The sequence below is a fragment of the Dendronephthya gigantea genome, unplaced genomic scaffold (assembly GCF_004324835.1).
Source record: "Dendronephthya gigantea isolate DGI-Jeju-01 unplaced genomic scaffold, DenGig_1.0 000036F, whole genome shotgun sequence".
NCBI lineage: Eukaryota > Metazoa > Cnidaria > Anthozoa > Malacalcyonacea > Nephtheidae > Dendronephthya > Dendronephthya gigantea.
The window spans coordinates 1,685,689-1,704,885 of NW_021163046.1; the positions used below are offsets into that span (position 1 = coordinate 1,685,689).

At 36.4% G+C, this 19,197-nt stretch overlaps 4 protein-coding genes across 4 annotated transcripts; all 4 read left to right on the forward strand.

Moving 5' to 3' along the window:
• Positions 1 to 2,703: 2,703 nt before the first annotated feature.
• LOC114525905 (neurexin-4-like) lies at positions 2,704 to 3,261 on the forward strand. Its single transcript, XM_028547364.1, has one exon. It carries the CDS (start codon positions 2,764 to 2,766, stop codon positions 3,259 to 3,261), a length of 498 nt encoding a protein of 165 aa, XP_028403165.1. The 5' UTR covers positions 2,704 to 2,763.
• A 2,001-nt stretch (positions 3,262 to 5,262) lies between these two features.
• LOC114525906 (neurexin-4-like) lies at positions 5,263 to 7,858 on the forward strand. Its single transcript, XM_028547365.1, has 2 exons — positions 5,263 to 5,571; positions 7,226 to 7,858. The coding sequence occupies exons 1-2, from the start codon at positions 5,263 to 5,265 to the stop codon at positions 7,856 to 7,858; spliced, it is 942 nt and encodes a 313-aa protein (XP_028403166.1).
• Positions 7,859 to 13,038: 5,180 nt separating this feature from the next.
• Positions 13,039 to 14,582, forward strand: LOC114526032 (neurexin-4-like). The gene is made up of 3 exons (XM_028547526.1): positions 13,039 to 13,245; positions 13,423 to 13,447; positions 13,881 to 14,582. The coding sequence occupies exon 3, from the start codon at positions 14,003 to 14,005 to the stop codon at positions 14,495 to 14,497; it is 495 nt and encodes a 164-aa protein (XP_028403327.1). The 5' UTR covers positions 13,039 to 13,245; positions 13,423 to 13,447; positions 13,881 to 14,002; the 3' UTR covers positions 14,498 to 14,582.
• Positions 14,583 to 15,515: 933 nt separating this feature from the next.
• LOC114526031 (XK-related protein 6-like) lies at positions 15,516 to 18,286 on the forward strand. The gene is made up of 2 exons (XM_028547525.1): positions 15,516 to 15,658; positions 16,830 to 18,286. The coding sequence occupies exon 2, from the start codon at positions 16,832 to 16,834 to the stop codon at positions 17,996 to 17,998; it is 1,167 nt and encodes a 388-aa protein (XP_028403326.1). The 5' UTR covers positions 15,516 to 15,658; positions 16,830 to 16,831; the 3' UTR covers positions 17,999 to 18,286.
• Positions 18,287 to 19,197: the final 911 nt, after the last annotated feature.

The window sequence follows — 19,197 nt, forward strand, 5'->3', positions numbered from 1 at the left end:
CTTTCCTATTTTTTACCATTATATATCATGCATAATATATAACTGAACAGATGCAAGCGTTAATTGAATAACAAACGTTTCACACGACCCCTGCTCAATTATCGCAAACCACCGTGGTGCACACACAGGACGAATTGTCTATTAATTCGTTCGTAGAAATTTGTTTTTACGTTGGCTGGCAAGGTGTTTACGTTAACTGGCTTTCTTTGTGACGAGATATTTACATCACTGTATTGTTGCAAGTCACGTAAGCTATATTAGTTTATTCACCGTAGTTTTTTCTATCGTAGTGTCTGGCTGCAGGCATATCAAATTAATCTTTCGATCCATTACGAACATGTTTCACGAGATGTACTACTACGTTTCTCACGTTTTCAAATTCAGCAAATTTTAAGGCTGACTAAAGATTATTTTCACTAAAAAGCCGGAAAATTAGAATGTAATATATCGAGAAGATAGGCAGGAGGATTATAAGCCCGTCTATTTACGGGAAATGGGTGCGGTACAGCAAACAAAAGCGAAATGAAAAGATGAATATACAGCTCAAACAATTACAAGAAACAGTAGAGCAAAAATTAAGGAAATGTCGGGTCGTTGTGAGCGAAACAAACTCAGAGGAAACAATCTCCAATAAGTTTACGCGAAGTCAGCCGCTTTTAAAAAACTAATCCGACATCCATGCAAAACAAATACAACACCTCGCTCGCGATCTGTAGGCAATCATCTTGCAAATTGAAGGCATAAATTGACGAAGAGAATACTGATCTTAATTTCTATAAAAGTGTTTTGGTAATATTTCGTCCTTTATGTTATATATTTGCTACCTATATTTTTATGTTATATATATTTAGCATTTAGTATACTTTTTCAATATAATAAATTAAACCCAAATTTGACCAAATTTAAAGGTCATCGCAGACGACAAGAACATGCAGTGTAAAAAAGTTCATGGTTATATTGTACCGTCGTCAAAATTTTGCCTCGAACGGAAAAGTTGACCTGTATGAACATTAACAGAATGTTCTTATTTTCAGATTTTATTAATACCAAAACCCCCCAATATGTTGGCTTTGTTCATATTGATAGCAATATTGACTTTGAAACCGGCGTTTGCGAGTGAATATAGTAATCACGTGGAGGCGGTTCAGAAATTCTTCAGAAATGTACACGAAGGTAGGATGTGCAAAACGATAAATTGCGAGCTTTTAAAATTAACAGTCATAACGTAGGTGGAATAGTCTGTTAGGTAATGTGATTGCGTTTATGTGAAAAGATGACAGCGGAGTCCACCGTAATAAAAATGATTGCGTCGCGTGTTGTATTTTAGTAAAATCGACAAGTTGAATTTATAATTAGCTTGCTTGCAAATTCGTCGCACTAATTCATGAGGTGGTTTGCGACAACTTTGGTTTCAGTATTATTAGCATTGTAATTACCTTTTACAAAACTTAGTCTATCTTTGAAGTTTTTAGTATTAGGAAAAATAAAATCTGTTTATTTTACGTGCAGTTTTAAACACCTGCAGAATATACGAGGTCACCCAAAACGTTTAATACTCCTGGTAAATTTCGTATAGCGTATACCCGAACGCATCTTTTAGGAGATATTTTCTCATGGATGAGAAGTTTCGATTTTTTAGCCTTTAGTTTATGCAGGAGTTTACCCTCGTTAACGCAATCCATTCTACAAGACAGCCCATTTTTTATTAATGCGCGGCAACGTCCAGCGAATACTATTTTTAGTCTTCGGTTGCAGTTTCGAAACAGGTGACGATCAAGATTTTTTACTTTTTTACTTTAGCAAACGGCCCACTACACACAGCAGATATCATTCGCAGTCTCCAAGTTCTCGAGGAGACAGATTGCTCGTTCTATTGTCTCATCGAAGACAAATGCACCGGATTCAATTACAGGCAAAAAATCAATGCTGAGTATGGAATAAACTGCCAACTGAGCAAGGGAAAAAAGGCAAGATATGACGGAACCTCATTCGGAGTATGGACATATTATGAAAGTTTCATTGAGGTAAACAAAATTATAGAACGATAGCTGTCAGTGATGGTTGTTTGGCCGCAGAAGCTAACTTATAAAGCTGAATCATTTGAGGCAAGCCCCCTTTTAATTTAATCGGCTTGATTGTTAACAGTGAAGACAAAAACAATAGAAATGGCTTTGAAGGATATAATTTCGTTTTTTGTTAGATCAACGTAGGAGATGGCAAATCTGGTAAGTTGCTATAAATAGTTAAAAATCTAACAATATACAGGGCTTTATTGTATTGAGTTATAATTATTGCCTTTTAAGAAAATCCTTATATGAATTACGTTGCAGCCAGAACTCATAGAAATTAGAAATTAGATGGATGTCCCCATGGCCGATTAGACTTTTAACGTTTATAGAAATTTACAATAATACCATAAATGGCATAGTGCAGAACCATACCAGAGATTTTTCGTCGCTATCTAAAGTTTCAGATTATTATGCATGAATTTGATATTTAAGTTCTGCGAGGGTGGTCAGGTATAGTAGGCACAGAAAAGAAAAACTATTTGCCCAATGGGAAACCCCTAAATGTTTTAATCAGCAGCATATATTTCTATCAATTCTGGTTCATCTGCATGTGGTTTCTTTGCCTCTTTTAGACCCTTTTCATCAAAATGTCACATGTTCTTCACTTCGCAAGAACTACCCCAGCCTTACCACTGGAATCTATCCAATCAATCCTCAGAATTTGAGCTCACCACCATTTCCTATTTTCTGCGACATGACTTCGAAGAACGGCGTTGGTGTCACAGTAATCTCGCACGACAGTGAAGCGAGAACTAATGTTTCAGGATTTGAAGAAAAAGGATCGTACGTGAAGAATGTCACATATAACATTACTTTGGAGCAGGTTGTCGCGATCATAAACCAATCAAGAAACTGTGAACAGTTTATTAAATACGAGTGCCACAATGCAGATCTGTTACTCTATGGCACATCCTGGTGGGTTTCCCGGCAAGGAAAGAAAATGAATTACTGGGGGGGAGCAGCTGTCGACAGTGGAAAATGTGCCTGTGGAATGATCAACAGCTGTGCAGATAGAAGTCAGGTCTGTAACTGCTGTCAAAACGATGGTATACTACATGAAGATAGTGGCTTTCTTATCGACAAAAGCACGTTACCCGTCACACAGCTGCGATTTGGAGACACTGGTTTGGAGAAAGAATATGGTTTTCACACTCTAGGAAAACTGCTTTGCTGGGGTCGTGATGGCAACTAAGCAGGCGGGCCTCTCCTAAAGTGCTATCTGATTGCACACTGCAAAGAGCCCTTAGAAAAATGACAATAGTTCTTGTTGTAGAGTATAAACAAATTTAGTAGGAAAAAGATATCGCTTGCATATTTCTGTGTTTCAATGAGTTCATATTGCACAGTACAGGTAAAAGTTCAGCAAAATATCGTAAAGTTTTGTTCATTTAATGGACTTTTAACTGTAGTCTAATAGATAGAAACAGAGACGGGCTCAAATCTCATTTCTTATACCTATTAGAGGTTGTTTTAGGATGTTATTTCCTTACTCTATTTATTAAATTAAAAACAGCAGCAAAGTTTACGGACATTGCGCCCGCGATGAGTCAGCAAACACCCCAATAGTAAAATAATTGTCAAACGGCTGCAACCAACAGGTAGTTTTCGTGTTAAAATCAAGAAACCTTTGCAATCTCAATTCGCAAACAAACAAGTACGATCGTACTATAGTGGACCAGGAACTGCGTGACCGAGTTTCTGAACTGCATTGTATTTACAACAATGGAGAGGACAATGTATTTCAAATCGTTTGCGTTTACTTATATTATAGGCTGAATATTAATGATATGTATATATTATTTGCTGCAAATATAGTCATAAGAATTGCTTGTAACTTTCTTCAATGGTCAAAAGTAAAAATTCGAACTCCGTCAATCGACGCGGAATATTGCTTAGAATAATTGAGCCAAGTTTCATTCCGATCAAACAAGTAATGGTAGAACCTTAGGGTTTTTTTAAAGAGCGTCACCCCTAATAACAATTTTTCCAAAGGACTCGGAAAAGCTTAAAATCCCATGATTTTGACACTGTATCCTCGCTTTTTCTAATTAAGATTGGTGAAAAAATCCAAAACATGTGAAATATGGGCAAGACTTCTATCTGAGGACTTCACATTGTTATTATCACTTCCACTTAAAGGAATATCGAGACAGAATTCTTAGCTTTAGCAAAATGTAATCAAACCGTATTTTTCTTATGGGCGATTTAACATCCATTTTTTATTCAATTCTAATTGGTCGTACGCAAAAGCATTAATAAATCATTCAAAACAAGGAATGTGGCCGCCGCGAAAACTAAAAACCAAAACATTTCGTTGACGCAACAGCAAACAACGTCTCTCAAGGACCGTACGAGAAAAGTGAAATCGCCGACCGCATATTCATATTTTCCACGTCCAAAGAGTTTTTTTAATTATGTACGAGAATTGAAGCTAAATCGAAAGTGGAATCGTCTCTTGGGAAGTACCGTAATTGGAAGATTCACCCCCCTGCCAATAGCCCTGTTTTCAATTTGGAAAGGGGGGGTGATTGGTTCCATTAACGGTACTTGCTGAAATATTTAAGTTTTGCCTCTCCCGAAATAATATTTCGTGCACGACAGAGCGACACTAGGTCAAATAAGAAGGAGTTTTAATCACCATTAAATGTTCGCAACAATTCAGACAAAGTTAACTGAAGAAAAACTAGTATTTAAAGCAGAAAAGTTAGTTACGTAAGCCAGTTAACGCATTAATGTTTAGAACGTAATACTTCGTAGTCTTTCGTTTTTCACTTTGTTGAATTGCACAGCTCGAAAACTTGTCGCAGGTTTTGAGTTTTGACTGATTAAAAACCAGGTTTATTGTTAGCCTGAACACTAATAAAGTTAGGTAACGCGTATCCTTTTAGCCGTGCCGTGACAATAAATTGACTGTAGTGTAAACGGGGTTTAAAATTAATTTAGTTAACGATTAAATATGACATTTTGTACAAACAGTAATTTGCATACAAAAAAAAATTTTACGGCGGCTTAATGTTTTTATTATACACATTCGAAATTTAGAGTAAAAAACAGGAATCCAGCAGCCAATCACAGTGCGCAACGAAATCGACTCTTTGAGGAGTATAATTACTTTATAACTAATTAAGATCAACCGTCTGTTAACTATAAAACTAACAGTTCATGACTTTATGAGCTTTAAACAATTGCCGCAATGAGAATCTTTCTAAGCTTTGCTGTTCCATTCCTCGTTTTCGTGCTCGGCGAATGCTCGAAGCAAGTCGTCTTTCGAAAAAATAAGCAAAAATACTTGGCGAATCATGTCATCGAAACAAAACAGGCAGAGTTTGAGTTTGAATGTGGTTTGCTTTGCGCTCGTCATGAATCATGTGCGTCAATCAACTACAAAACCTCTGGCGCAGATAAAGGTCGCTGTGAACTCAACTACAAAACAGCTAAGGCAAGAACCGATGATGAAGAAGAAACAAACTACGAATTCAACCATCTTGTGATCATTAAACCTGTAAGTAAAAATATTGCCATGTTTATTCAGAGTTAAAGAAAATTTACCTACAAATTGTTTTCATTGTATAAAGTCAAAGTCAAATGCGAACCTTCTGAGCGCCCACTTAAAATATTAGAAGCAGCGGTCATTGCTGCAGAATCTCATGAACTGTGTCGAAATACTTTACAAACAGAAAATTCAATGTGCAGATACATAAATAACAATTGCGGAAAAAAGCGTGTTTTGTGTTTTAAAAGGAATCGGACTTGCTTGGTTCAGTGTCGATATATGTGTTGTTATAATTTGGATTATTTGACTTCGGCTCGATCCCGTTATGGATAGAAATTCGACGTTCGCTCAAGTCACGCACTGGTTTTCTTGAAGGCGATGCACAACGCAGATATCAAGTGTTATACATATAGTTTCAGAATTTAGCTACTTTGAATTTAAAAAATTGCGCTGCAGACTATTTATTTTCACCAGCTCTTGACTGCCAACGATCCTTGAATGTCAGCGATCTATCGTAGCTAATAATATTATTGCGCCTGTGGGAAATTCAAACGTGGACATAGCTAGCTCGCGACTCTGATACTCGGTCATCGGTTGTTGTTATTATTGAACATTCAAGCTTTTTTGACCGATCAATTTTATTATATTTTCACTAAAGGCGCACATTCACAGGACGCAATTTGGCAACGCGTTGCGACTTTTTTTCATTTCCTAAAAGCAAATAAATTTTATCCTATTGTATATGCTCTTGCATATTACTTAACGACAACATAATTTGACTTCTTTGGTGCAATAGAGATGCTTCTGAAAACTGAAAATTCGCGTCGCGCGTTGTCCCATGCATGGCGTCTTGTCTGTGTAGGCTTTTAAGGGTCCGCCGACTTTCTAAATTAAATATAAACAAAATTTCGCGGTGTTTTAATTAAGCTGCATGTAAATTAACCTTATTTCCTCCAAACACTTAAATTAACGGAAACATATTGCAAAAATCGATTTATTAGGAATAATTTAGGGAACTTCTCTTAATTCAGCTGGCTTAATATATAAGAGTACGCGGCGGCATTTTCTTTTTAATATATTAAGTAAGAAGTCGAGCGGCATTTCACACCTAAAGGCCAGCGCACACTAGAGCTATATGTGCTTAGCAAAAAAGTCATTCCTGGCTATTGGCGAAAGCCAGTTGCTCTCGTCTGCAGCCGACTCTTCCGACGACTTTGCATTACTAGAAACTTCTGATCATGATGATTTGCACATAAACTAATTTAAATATAACTTTAAACAATAATGGCTATTAACTTTTACTATAAAATACATAATTTTATAGCAAAAGTACGACACCTATAATTGCCGTTACCCTGGATGTTGCATGCCCACTGTCTGCCGACTTCTGGATCAATAGAAGTGCCGTTTTACAACGCTTTGTTGATCGAGTTACCTACCTGGGGTGTTTTTACGTTCCGCCAACTGACTGTGTTCAAGTGTGTATAATTTATATAACGTCGGCAAACAGTGCTTGAAGTCTGTGTTTAAGACAGTAGTGATGCATTTGCTCACAAATTGTTATCTGCTTCCCCCCCCCCAATCCTCAAAACCTTTCCTTCACGAAACCCTTTATGAAAAAAGATAGATATAACTGAGGACATATAATTATTTTCATTTTTAGATCGAGACCTCATCAACTCAAAATCAACAAAATTTCACATGTGCCACTCTCCGTGAAAAATATCCCAGCCTTCCTGACGGAACCTACTACATCAATCCCCAGAATTCAAGTTCACCACCTTTTCCTATTTTCTGCGATATGACTTCGAAGAACGGCGTTGGTGTCACAGTAATCTCGCACGACAGTGAAGCGAGAACTTATGTTTCAGGAATTGAACCGCATGGTGGATACGTAAAGAATGTCACATATGAAATCACATTAGAACAGGTTGTGGCAATCATAAACCATTCGAAAAACTGCGAACAGTTTATCAAATACGAGTGTCATCGTGCGTTTATATTGTATAAATCGCATTCTTGGTGGGTCTCTCGACAAGGAAAGAAAATGAATTACTGGGGAGGAGCAGCTGTCGACAGTGGAAAATGTGCGTGTGGAATGAACAACAGCTGTGTTGGGGGCGGAATCTGTAATTGTGCTGCAAACGAATACGTTCTTCATGAAGACAGTGGTTTTCTCAGCGACAGAAACACTTTGCCAGTTAGCCAGCTTCGATTTGGGGATACTGGCGATACTGAAGAATACGGCTTTCATACTCTTGGGAAGATGCTTTGCTGGGGTCACGATGGCGTCTAAACACTGTGTCTCTGTAATGAAGACTTGGAAAACATTTGTTCTTGTTGCCGATTATAAATAAATTTTAGTGGGAAATAAATGTAGATAGCACGTATCCTAGTGTGATCTTGTAGTAATAATTGGCAGTTATAACCTGCAGTATGTGTTAATATATATGGATATGCAATAAATGCACGTAACAAATTAAGTGTTCACCAAACGCATGAAATAGTTTTGAATTGTTGCAAACAACATATCCGAAATATCGGAAATTTTAGTTTATTATTAGACATTTGCTTAGCTGCTAGCGTTGTTTTATGATGTTAATTAATAAGCCTATAATTCTAAATGATAGACCGACGTTTAGTGTATCCATTCGAGGGACTAATGTGAAGTAGACAACATGGGCTGTATGTAATCTTTTGTTTGTATGTAAAATTTTTGTTCACTCACTAAATAAAATTTCAGACTAACCTCTTTCCAGATCACAAATATGTAAGTATCAACAATGCCTTTTAAATCTTTTAAATTCCGTGTGCAAACACCAATGGCACATGTTATTAGCTACCAGCAACACTGCCATAACATCTTCAATTCCAAGGTACGAAATCACAAACAAATTGTATCGATTTTGAAGTAAAACCAAAAATACAGTCGTGTTTTATATCTCTATTTATATTATTATTATTAAACTAACTCTTAAAACTTTGTTGCACTTTAAATGTAAATTTTTATTACACTACTTCCTTAAGGAAATTTTCTTGCGCATCGCGGGCGCATAATACTAGGTTGACGTCACTGGTTTACGTGTATAAATAAATATACATAAATAAGATAAATAAACATGAATAAAATGAAATTTCGTTTCTATGACAATAGCTGTGAGCACCCGGGTTAATGACTTATCCTAAGAAAGGCAAGTTTATTGAATCAAAGAGAACATCTTTTGGGCAAAAAAGGGGCACACATCTTTATCTTTTTAGAAAAGTTGGTGGGCATCGGTATTATACAAAAGTATACAGAATTCGTGAACTTCGCATGACTATATTTCCCATAATTTACAACAATTCGCAGTTAACGTTTGCACTTTTACTTATTTTAGTAAGCTCTTTCAGAAAATGTCCTTTTTATCGCCGAGGTAAGAAATTAGTCTAAAACGGAAGTCATGCAGCCTTTAAAATTCATTTTACGTGAGTCTTAGAGACGTAACTACCGCCTATCACTCGTTTGCTGCGCTCACTCGTTCGATATCATTTCCATCACTCGAAATAAATCCCATATTTCCGCGCATCCATGTATTATTCTCTCTATAATCGCGAGGTATATTTTATCAGCGTTTCAAAAAAATCCCGGGCTGAATTTTTATCCCGCAACTAGGGCTGAAATGACTCCATTTAATCGCTCCCAACAATGCAACAGCTCTCCCGTCTAGCAAACTGTCTGTAATAATTCTATAATTTATTCTAACGTGAATTATTAATAATATATGCGTCTAAATTTAGTCTTTGAAATATTTCAACACATGCAAAACAAATATTTATTCTTCTTAATCTTATTCGAACTCATTTTATTAATCAAATTTCATACATATCTATATGAAACTCCTTAAATGCAAAAAGATGGAGAAAAAAGAATGTGCCTAATAAATAAGGTTTTGGCTTGAAAATAATCATTATCCCTCACAAGAAATTGAGGAGACCATTTACTGTCCCAGGGAGGAAAAATATATTATTGATGAATTGCGCACAACAATAAACGCACGTGAGAATGAAACCTAAATATTGACCCGGCTGAAAAATGCATGCGCTTTTCTACAAACAGCAGTTTAGTTAGCATGCTGAGTGGACCTAAGAAATCTAAACTAAACATCTATCATAAACAAGGCAAATTCTTATAAATACCGAACGTAAAATTAGTCTGATTAAGCAGTTTGCAACACACATTCTCTTTTGGCATATTCACTATACTAAAATACAAGCCCTTTTTTTAATAAACTACAATATGATGTGGAATGATTTTCACGAAACCTTTACGTCGCGTTTCGCTGGTTCTGCCCCGTTGGTTCCATGCACGTATCAAACAACTTTTAGTTTGACTTCAACTAGTTAGTGGAATGCATCGTAGCTTACTGAGTTTACAAAGTAGCCAGATGTAGTTTTATATTTGTATTTATAGTTGTATTTATAGTTGTATTTGCACTTGCAAATGCACCAGTATAGGACCTGTCTATAACTTCAAACCGTACTACTTCAAATTAGATTGTGCAGGCGCTATTGTAATAGCGGTTGAGTATAGATTGACACGACAACCTGCAGCCTGTTATCCATTGTCATGCTAAGTGATATATTTTGTTCCATTTATAAATCGTCTTTCCTATTTTTACCTTTACATCATGCATAATATATAACTATAAACACAAGCGTTGTCTGCGGTGAATATAGTGACAAACGTTTCACGCGAGCCTTTCATCAAATACCACCAATCGTGATAGTCGTGCATAAGAGTAGTATTGGTGGTAGTGGTAATTGTAATAGCAGTTGTAGCTAGTATATATGTGGTAGTAATTAACAATAAGACAACGAGTCCGAGTTGGCTTCGCCTTTGTTGACTATTTGCTCATAGACAACGAAGGCGAGTTGTCTTATTAACCTAGATATATTAATTTAGAGAAAATAATCGATACACCGCAATTACACCGAAAAATAATTTAATGAATTGAATTTTATACGGTCGCGCGAGCGAATTTTTCCCAAACGTTCACCATCACGAATAGACAATGGTTGAGTACCAATCAGAATGTAGGATTTGTAATAGGCAATAGTCGGGTATATTCTAAATGTATATTATAGTAGCTAGCTCAACATAACTTCAAAACGTTCATCTTACAGCTCAATTGTGCTAGGTTGGCCAGGTGCTTTAATATAATTACTTTGAGTGCAGATTGTCAGAACAACCTGCCGTCTAAGCGGTTTATTTCTGTTCCATATATAGAGGATATTATACGGTTGCGAGAAGATATGGATTTTATGTTCGAGTGGCAAGAACAATATCTCACGAGTGAGCGCAGCGAACGAGTGAGATATGGTTCCTGCCACGTACGAGAACATAAAATCCATATCTTCGAGCAAACCGTGTAATGTTCTGTTTATCATATGGACTAAATTTAGAGTGAAAAAATACACACAAAGGCGACAAGAAAATTATATGGATTAAATTATGAGTGAAAAAAATACACACAAAGGCGACAAGAAAATTATATGGACTAAATTATAAGTGCAAAAAATACACACAAAGGCGACAAGAAAATTAGCCGCGGAAGACCATTATAAAAGCAAATATTTTTTAAATTATAACCTAAACATTAAAGTAGACTAATTTTTCCTTATCTAAGGATGTCTTATGTGTTTTTGTTTGTATTTCTAACGTTAATTTCGTTTTATATACGAACCAAAGGTCATTTGTATCTTCACAACAACAAAGAAAATGGCGGGAAAATTTTTGAAATTCGTTATGTCACCCCTAAACGGGACATACGGAAAATACGCACACCTGGTCCCGGATGTAGTGACGTATGAGTTCTACGAGTGTTTTAGTTCTCAGTAAAATACCCCTATCCATATAATAAATTGTCTTTCCTATTTTTTACCATTATATATCATGCATAATTTGTAACTGAACAGATGCAAGCGTTAATTGATAAACAGACGTTTCACACGATCCCTGCTCAAATACGCAAACCACCGTGGTGCACACACAGGACGACTTGTCTAAATTAATTCGTTCGTAAAAATTTATTCTTGCGTTGGCTGGCAAGGTGTTTATGTTAACTGGCATTCTTTGTGACGAGATACCTACATTACTGTATTGTTGAAAGTCGCGTAAGCTATATTAGTTTATTCACAATAGTTTTTTCTATCGTACTGTATAGCTGGAGCGATATTAATATATTCTCTCCTTTATACGCGAGCATGTTTTACGAGCATGCCTTAGGAGCATTCCTTTCGAGCATGCTCTACGAGCATGTAGTACTACGTTTTTCACGTTTTCAAATTCAGTAAATTTCAAAGCTGACTAAAAATTATTTTCACTAAAATGCCGGAAAATTAAAATGTAATATATCGAGAAGACGAGCAGGAAGATTAGAAGCCCGTGTGTTTATCGGAGATGGGTGCGGTACAGCAAATAAAAGCGAAATGAAAAGATGAATATACAGCTCAAACAATTACTAGAAACAGTAGAGCAAAAATTAAGGAAATGTCAGGTCGTGAGCGAAACAAATTCAGAGGAAGCAATCTCCAATGAGTTTACGCGAAGTCAGACGCTTATTAAAAACTAATCCGACTTACAAAATCAATACAATCACCTCGCTTGCGATCTGTAGGCAATCATCTTGCAAATTGAAGGCATAAATTGATTAAAAGAATTACTGATCTTAGTTCTTATATAGGTGTTTTGGTATATTTCGTCTTTTATGTTATATATTTACTGCTAGTATTTTTATTTTATATTTGGCATTTAGAATACTTTTTCAATATAATAGATTAAACCTAAATTTGACAAAATTTAAAGGTTATTGCAGACGACAAGAGTAAAAAAGTTCATGGTTATATTGTACAGACGTCAATGTTTTGCCTGGAACGGTAAAATTGACTTGTATTAATATTAAGAGAATGTTTTTATTTTCAGATTTTATTAATATCAAAACCCCCCAATATGTTGGCTTTGTTCATATTGATAGCAATATTGACTTTGAAACCGGCGTTTGCGACTGAATATAGTAATCACGTGGAGTCGGTTCAGAAATTCTTCAGAAATGTACACGAAGGTAGGATGTGAAAAACGATAAATTGCGAGCTTTTAAAATTAACAGTCATAACGTAGGTGGAATAGTCTGTTAGGTAATGTGACTGCGTTTATGAGAAAAGATGACAGCGGAATCCACCGTAATAAAAATGATTGCGTCGCGCGTTGCGTTTTGGTATAATCAACAAGTTGAATTTATAATTAGTTAGCTTGCAATTCCTCGCACTACTTAATGAAATAAGACACTAAAGACAGCCACTTTCCACAAGACAGCCCATTTTTTTCGGTTAATGCGCGGCAACATCCAACGAATAATAATTTTTTTTCGTCGCAGTTTCGAAACAGGTGGCGATCAAGATTTTTTTACTCTTTATACTTTAGCAAACGGCCCACTACACACAGCAGATATCATTCGCAGTCTACAAGTTCTCGAGGCGACAGATTGCTCGTTCTATTGTCTCATCGAAGACAAATGTACCGGATTCAATTACAGGCAAAAAATCAATGGTGAGTATGGAATAAACTGCCAACTGAGCAAGAGGAAAAAGGCAAGATATGACGGAAGCTCGTTCGGAGTATGGACATATTATGAAAGTTTTATTGAGGTAAAATAAAATTATAGAACGATAACTGTCACTGATGTTTGTTTGGCCGCAGAAGCTAACTTATAAAGCTGAATCATTTGAGGCAAGTCCCCTTTTAATTTAATCGGCTTGATGGTTAACAGTTAAGACAAAAACAATAGAAATGGCTTTGAAGGATATAATTTCGTTTTTTGTTAGATCAACGTAGGAGATGGCAAATCTGGTAAGTTGCTATAAGTAGTTAAAAATCTAAAAATATACAGTGCTTTACTGTATTGAGTTATATTGCCTTTTAAGAAAATCCATATTTGAAATAGGATTAATAGGTTGCAGCCAGCTAGAACTCATAGCAATTAGAAATTAGATGGATGTCCCCATGCCCGATAGTTTACTTAGACTTTTAACGTTTGTAGAAATTTACAATAATACCATGCATAAATGGCATAGCCCAGAATCATACCAGAGATTTTTCGTCGCTATCTAAAGTTTCAGATTAGTATGCATGAATTTGACATTTAATTTCTACCAGGGTGGTCAGGTATAGTAGGCACAGAAGAGAAAAACTATTTGCTCAATGGAAAACCCCTAAATGTTTTAATCCGCAGTATATATTTCTATCAACTCTGGTTCATCTGTGGTTTCTTTACCTCTTTTAGACCCTTTTCATCAAAATGTCACGTGTTCTTCACTTCGCAAGAACTACCCCAGCCTTACCACTGGAAGATATCCAATCAATCCTCAGAATTTGAACTCATCGTCATTTCCTATTTTCTGCGACATGACTTCGAAGGACGGCGTTGGTGTCACAGTAATCTCGCACGACAGTGAAGCGAGAACTTATGTTTCAGGATTTGAAGGAGAAGGTAAGTACGTGAGGAATGTCAAATACGAAATCACTTTGGAGCAGATTGTCGCAATCATAAACCAATCAAGAAACTGCGAACAGTTTATTAAATACGAGTGTCATAATGCAAATCTGTTACACGAGACATCCTGGTGGGTTTCTCGACAAGGAAAGAAGATGAATTACTGGGGAGGAGCAGCTGCTGACAGTGAAAAATGTGCCTGTGGAATGAACAACAGCTGTGCAATTAAAGGTCAGGTCTGTAACTGCTATAAAAACAATGGTGTATCACATGAAGACAGTGGCTTTCTTATCGACAGAAGTACGTTACCTGTCACACAGCTGCGATTTGGAGACACTGGTTCTAAGAGTGAATACGGTTTTCATACTCTAGGAAAACTGCTTTGCTGGGGTCGTGATGGGAACTAAGCAGCCCAGCCTCTCCTAAAGTGCAATGTGATTGTACACTGCAAATAGCCCTTAGAAAAATGACAACAGTTCTTGTTGTAGAGTATAAACAAGGGAAACAGACATCGCTTACATATTTCTGTGTTAGAAAGTCTGGTAGTAATTTAACTGAAAGTATGTATAAACATAAACAATGAACACGTTTTGATTAGAAAAAGTGTCACCAAACGCTTACATTATAAGAGCTAGAGTTTCGACGGATTCATATTGCACAGTAGAGGTAAAACATCAGCGAAATATCGGAGAGTTTCGTTCATATAATGGACTTTTTAACTGTAGTCTTATACTTAGAAATAGAGACGGGCTCAAATCTAATCTCGTATATACCTATTAGAGGTTGTTTTAGGATGTTATTTCCTTACTCTATTATTCCTTACTCCTTATTTGCTGCAAATATAGTCAAGAATTGCTTGTAACTTGCTTCAAAGGTCAAAAGTAAAAATTCTGGGAATCGATGCGGAATATTGCTTAGAATAATTTTGCCAAGTTTCAGTCCGATCAAACAAGTAATGGTAGAACCTTAGGGTTTTTTTAAAAAGCGTCGCCTTCTAACAACAATTACAACAACAACAAGAAGATTAGCAGCGGTTAGGGTCCAGTCCCTTCCCTGGTCCAAAATGGGGAAAATACTTTTCCAAAGGACTCGGAAAAAGCTTAAAATCGCATGATTTTGACACTGTATCCTCGCTTTTTCTAATTAAGATTGGTCAAAAAATCGAAAACATGTGAAATATGGGCAAGACTTCTATCTGAGGACTTCACACTGTTATGATCACTTCCACTTAAAGGAATACCGAGACAGAATTCTTAGCTTTAGCGAAATGAAATCAAACCGTATTTTTCTTATGAGCACTTTAACAACCATTTATTTATTCAATTATTCAATTTATTCAATATTTGGGCTTACGCAAAAGCATTAATAAAACATTCAAAACAAGGAATGTGGCCGCCGCGAAAACTAAACAACCAAAACATTTCGTTGACGCAACAGCAAACAAGGTCTCTCAAGGACCGTACGAGAGAAGTGAAATCGCCGACCGCATATTCATATTTTCCACGTCCAAAGAGTTTCTTTAATTATGGGTTGAAGCGAGAGTCGAAGCTAGTTTTGGTGGTATTTGGGTAAGTTTACTGAATGGATTGTGTGGGAGATGTTAGGCTTTCCGCAACGGAAAAGGTGATTCTTGAAAGAACAAGAATTAAACGTGCAGGTTTCCTTAAGCACAAAAAGTGAGGCATATCATAGCAAATAGAAGATGGAGGCTACATGCTTGGGAAGATGTTTAAAAACTCAAATTATCCAGAAAATCGTCAAAGGGTCTGTTTATGAAATTGGCTAACATACAAAACAAATCGTACACTCTCTTGCCTTTGTTTCCAAGTTTCGTCGCTACAGTATACGCAGTACAGAACAGCGCGAAACCTTATATAATCTAGCTATGTGAACAGACATTATAAGAAAAAAATAAGTCTTATGGCACAAAAAAGTGTATAAGTTGATATTTCACGCCTTGATAATTTTATACATGTTTTGTTCTTCTGTGGGCGACCACCTGTTGTCTAGGCCAACAAACTGGTGTTTATTTTGGATTTAGCAATACGCGGAAAACGGAAATAATGAGTGTTTGAACAGTTTTGCAAGTTTCTGCCAATCTAAATAGCAGATGCAGTGCACGCATATAGTCTAAAAGATATTCCTTGCTTTATATATGCAAAAGAGCGCAGCCTGAAACAACTTTAAAGCACTTCTTACATCGAAAACAAATTGGACTTTATTAAGTTATTTTTCCAATTGCAAGAAACCGATTTTAAGCTAGGAGTGAAGACCAGATGTAGAACGTCAGATGCCATGCGGGCAATTTAAGATAGTAAATATAAATAAACTACCAAATGATGGGATTTTGTCACGTGCGTATGTAGGCTATGTGCTTGTTATCGGCGGAGTATTTCATTAGCAACATGAGGTTGACTTGTTAATATTCACGTTTCCTGGTAAACATGAATAATTTAGCGAAAGACAAGAGTAAAGGAAAATTATCAATGTCTAAACACAGAAAGCATTGAATTTTATAGCCCGGAAGTGATGGCTGCCACTGGCAGTAATCGTGGAAACTGATCAGAGTATAAATTCATATATCTCTGAATGAAACACTAACGTGAGATTATATAAGCCCCCGTGAGACTTAATACATCCATGGCAACATAAACAAATTCAAGCAAAAGAACTTTTTACATATTTTCTTCCATCGCTGTGAGTTTTCACATGGCTCATAGACAACTTTGTTTTTTTTAGAAATGGGAGAAAAAAAGGATGTAGCGATGTTAATCTTTGGGCTGCTGTTGTATATTTTCGACGTGGGATCCGATATATTTGTGGCTGTCGAATTGTATCAACATGGCCACTTCTGGTGGTTCATTTTAACTTTGATATTTATCATCCTTCCGATAATTATTATCAACTTCGCAGCTTGCTTTCAAACCGGACCAGTACGTTCCAACGAAAATGAAACTGAAACAAGCGGCAAGATATGTTGCGCCTTCTCGTTCTGCACATGCACCTCTATTATTTTCCGATATAAGGAAGAAATTACGCGGTGGAATATCTTGAATGAATTAAAAAGGTCGACATGCAAACAAACGTACGAAACGTGTCCCTGTTACAATTGTATGAAGTATCGAGATCAACAAATCAACTTCGCAAAATCTTCCTACGAACTGGCACAGTTGCACCATATTGCTGCTGTAACCGAGTCTGCACCGCAGTGGTGTCTTCAAGTTTACATCATGTTACGTCAGTCGTATTTTCCATGGTATACTCTGCTTTCAACTTTGATTTCTCTTTTAACACTGGTCTGGAGTATCACAAACATCGAAATAACACGACATAAAAAGAACGGGGATGAGTTAAAATTTGAAAGCAAAGCGGTGTTTCTGCTTTCCCAACTTTTCTCTTTGGTGTCTAGATTATTCGCCATAATCTATTGTGCTTATGTGCTGAAATATTTCGTGTTTTTGATCGTTGTAGTGCACATAGTTTTTGTTACACCGTGTTTAATTTTTGCGATCGGCCACGGATGCATGGATCTGATGATAAGTTTATTGTTAACTTTTTCTGTTTTCTTTGGTATCTCCGAGTCTCTGTTAAGTCTTGAATACGCTGAAGCAAAAGTGCTCATTTATATGTTGCAATTTTCTCATGGATTTCAAAACGTCCTAATGTTGTCTATTTCCCTCGCCTTTTCACGGTTTGATAACCAAGTTTGGCTTATTGCCACCGCATGCGTCATCGGGGGACTTCTTTTAGGGACAGCGTTATTGATATGCTTTTTTAAGTCATACAACCCAGGACAAGATGTACAAGTTGTGCAAATTATACCAAACGATAATGTACGAGAAAAAAGACATGCAGGGAAAGATGGACCATCAAATTACGGTCAAGAAAACCATGTAACACGTATATAAACCTTGACCTGGCATGTATCGCGGGTTACTGCTGTGTCACATTTTTTCCCAACACCATGTCTCGTTTTCATGCGCATAATTAATATACTGTTGGCGATCGCGAATCAGAGAATTACTTGCGCCTGGAATGGAGTAAATGAAATATTAAACATAAATTATGTAAATATAAATTTTGTGCTTTTTTAATCACAACTATTGTATTAAACCATAGATTGGTAGAAAAACCATAACCCGAGACTTTGTGAGTGTAATCATAGAGTAGATAAAATAGGATTAAAATCTATGTGATAAGTTGACGTTTGGCGTATCCACTCGAGCGACTGATGTTGACAACATCGCCGGAATATAATCTTAAGCAAATCATGTTAATGCCAAATGCTTGCTTCTTCACCAAAAATTTTTTCCCCACTTACGAAATGTTATAAGTTTCAAACTTTTTACCAGATCACAGGTTTTTTTCCTTAGTTTTGCACATATACACATGCAGAACACAGATCTGATAATAAACTGGATATAGCAAATACAACTACGAAATAAAACCAAGATTAATTAATGAGCTTCCAGACATCTTGGACTGAGAAAAATACAAGTTACTGGCATTGCTATCAACACAAGACTTTAGGAAGGACTCAGAGTCTAATGGAACAGAAGCCCTAGCTATTAAAATACATAGTTACTCAGAAAGAATCTTCATAGGGTTCGCGTTATTTCATAAATATTTTAAATTGGTGCTTGAAAATTCATTAATTCTGGCTGCATGCATACATATATAATTATGTAGTTGCTTTATCCAGTGCATAAGGCCAGTAGTTTGTTACAGGGTACGTCATACGCATATTTATATACTTCTCCTTGTAGTCCTGCAAACAGTGGCGTAGCCAGCCTGACGATTTTTCGCGCTATTTAAATTTTGAGTTATTATAATTATTCATGTCTTTAGAAATCTATTGTTTTCGCAGTCAATGAGCACTAAAATATTAGCATCGCGGGAATATCATCAGGCTGGCTCCGCTGCTGCCTGCAAATAGCTAAATCTAAAATTCACAATTGTTTAATTCCGGCAACTATCAGGTGGTTTTCTCGCTAAAGCAGCACTATCAAAAAATTGATGCAAATCAGTTTTTCGTAACTGTTGTGAGAAGAGCCAAAAATGTTTTTATTCCTCCGTGTTGGCATATGTTTAATTAACTGAGGCTAGG

Coding starts and splice junctions, on each gene's coding strand:
- LOC114525905 (XM_028547364.1), top strand. CDS start 2,764: ATGACTTCGAAGAACGGCGTTGGTGTCACAGTAATCTCGCACGACAGT.
- LOC114525906 (XM_028547365.1), top strand. CDS start 5,263: ATGAGAATCTTTCTAAGCTTTGCTGTTCCATTCCTCGTTTTCGTGCTC. Junction 5,572..7,225: donor ATCTTGTGATCATTAAACCT/GTAAGTAAAAAT, acceptor TTTCATTTTTAG/ATCGAGACCTCATCAACTCA.
- LOC114526032 (XM_028547526.1), top strand. CDS start 14,003: ATGACTTCGAAGGACGGCGTTGGTGTCACAGTAATCTCGCACGACAGT.
- LOC114526031 (XM_028547525.1), top strand. CDS start 16,832: ATGGGAGAAAAAAAGGATGTAGCGATGTTAATCTTTGGGCTGCTGTTG.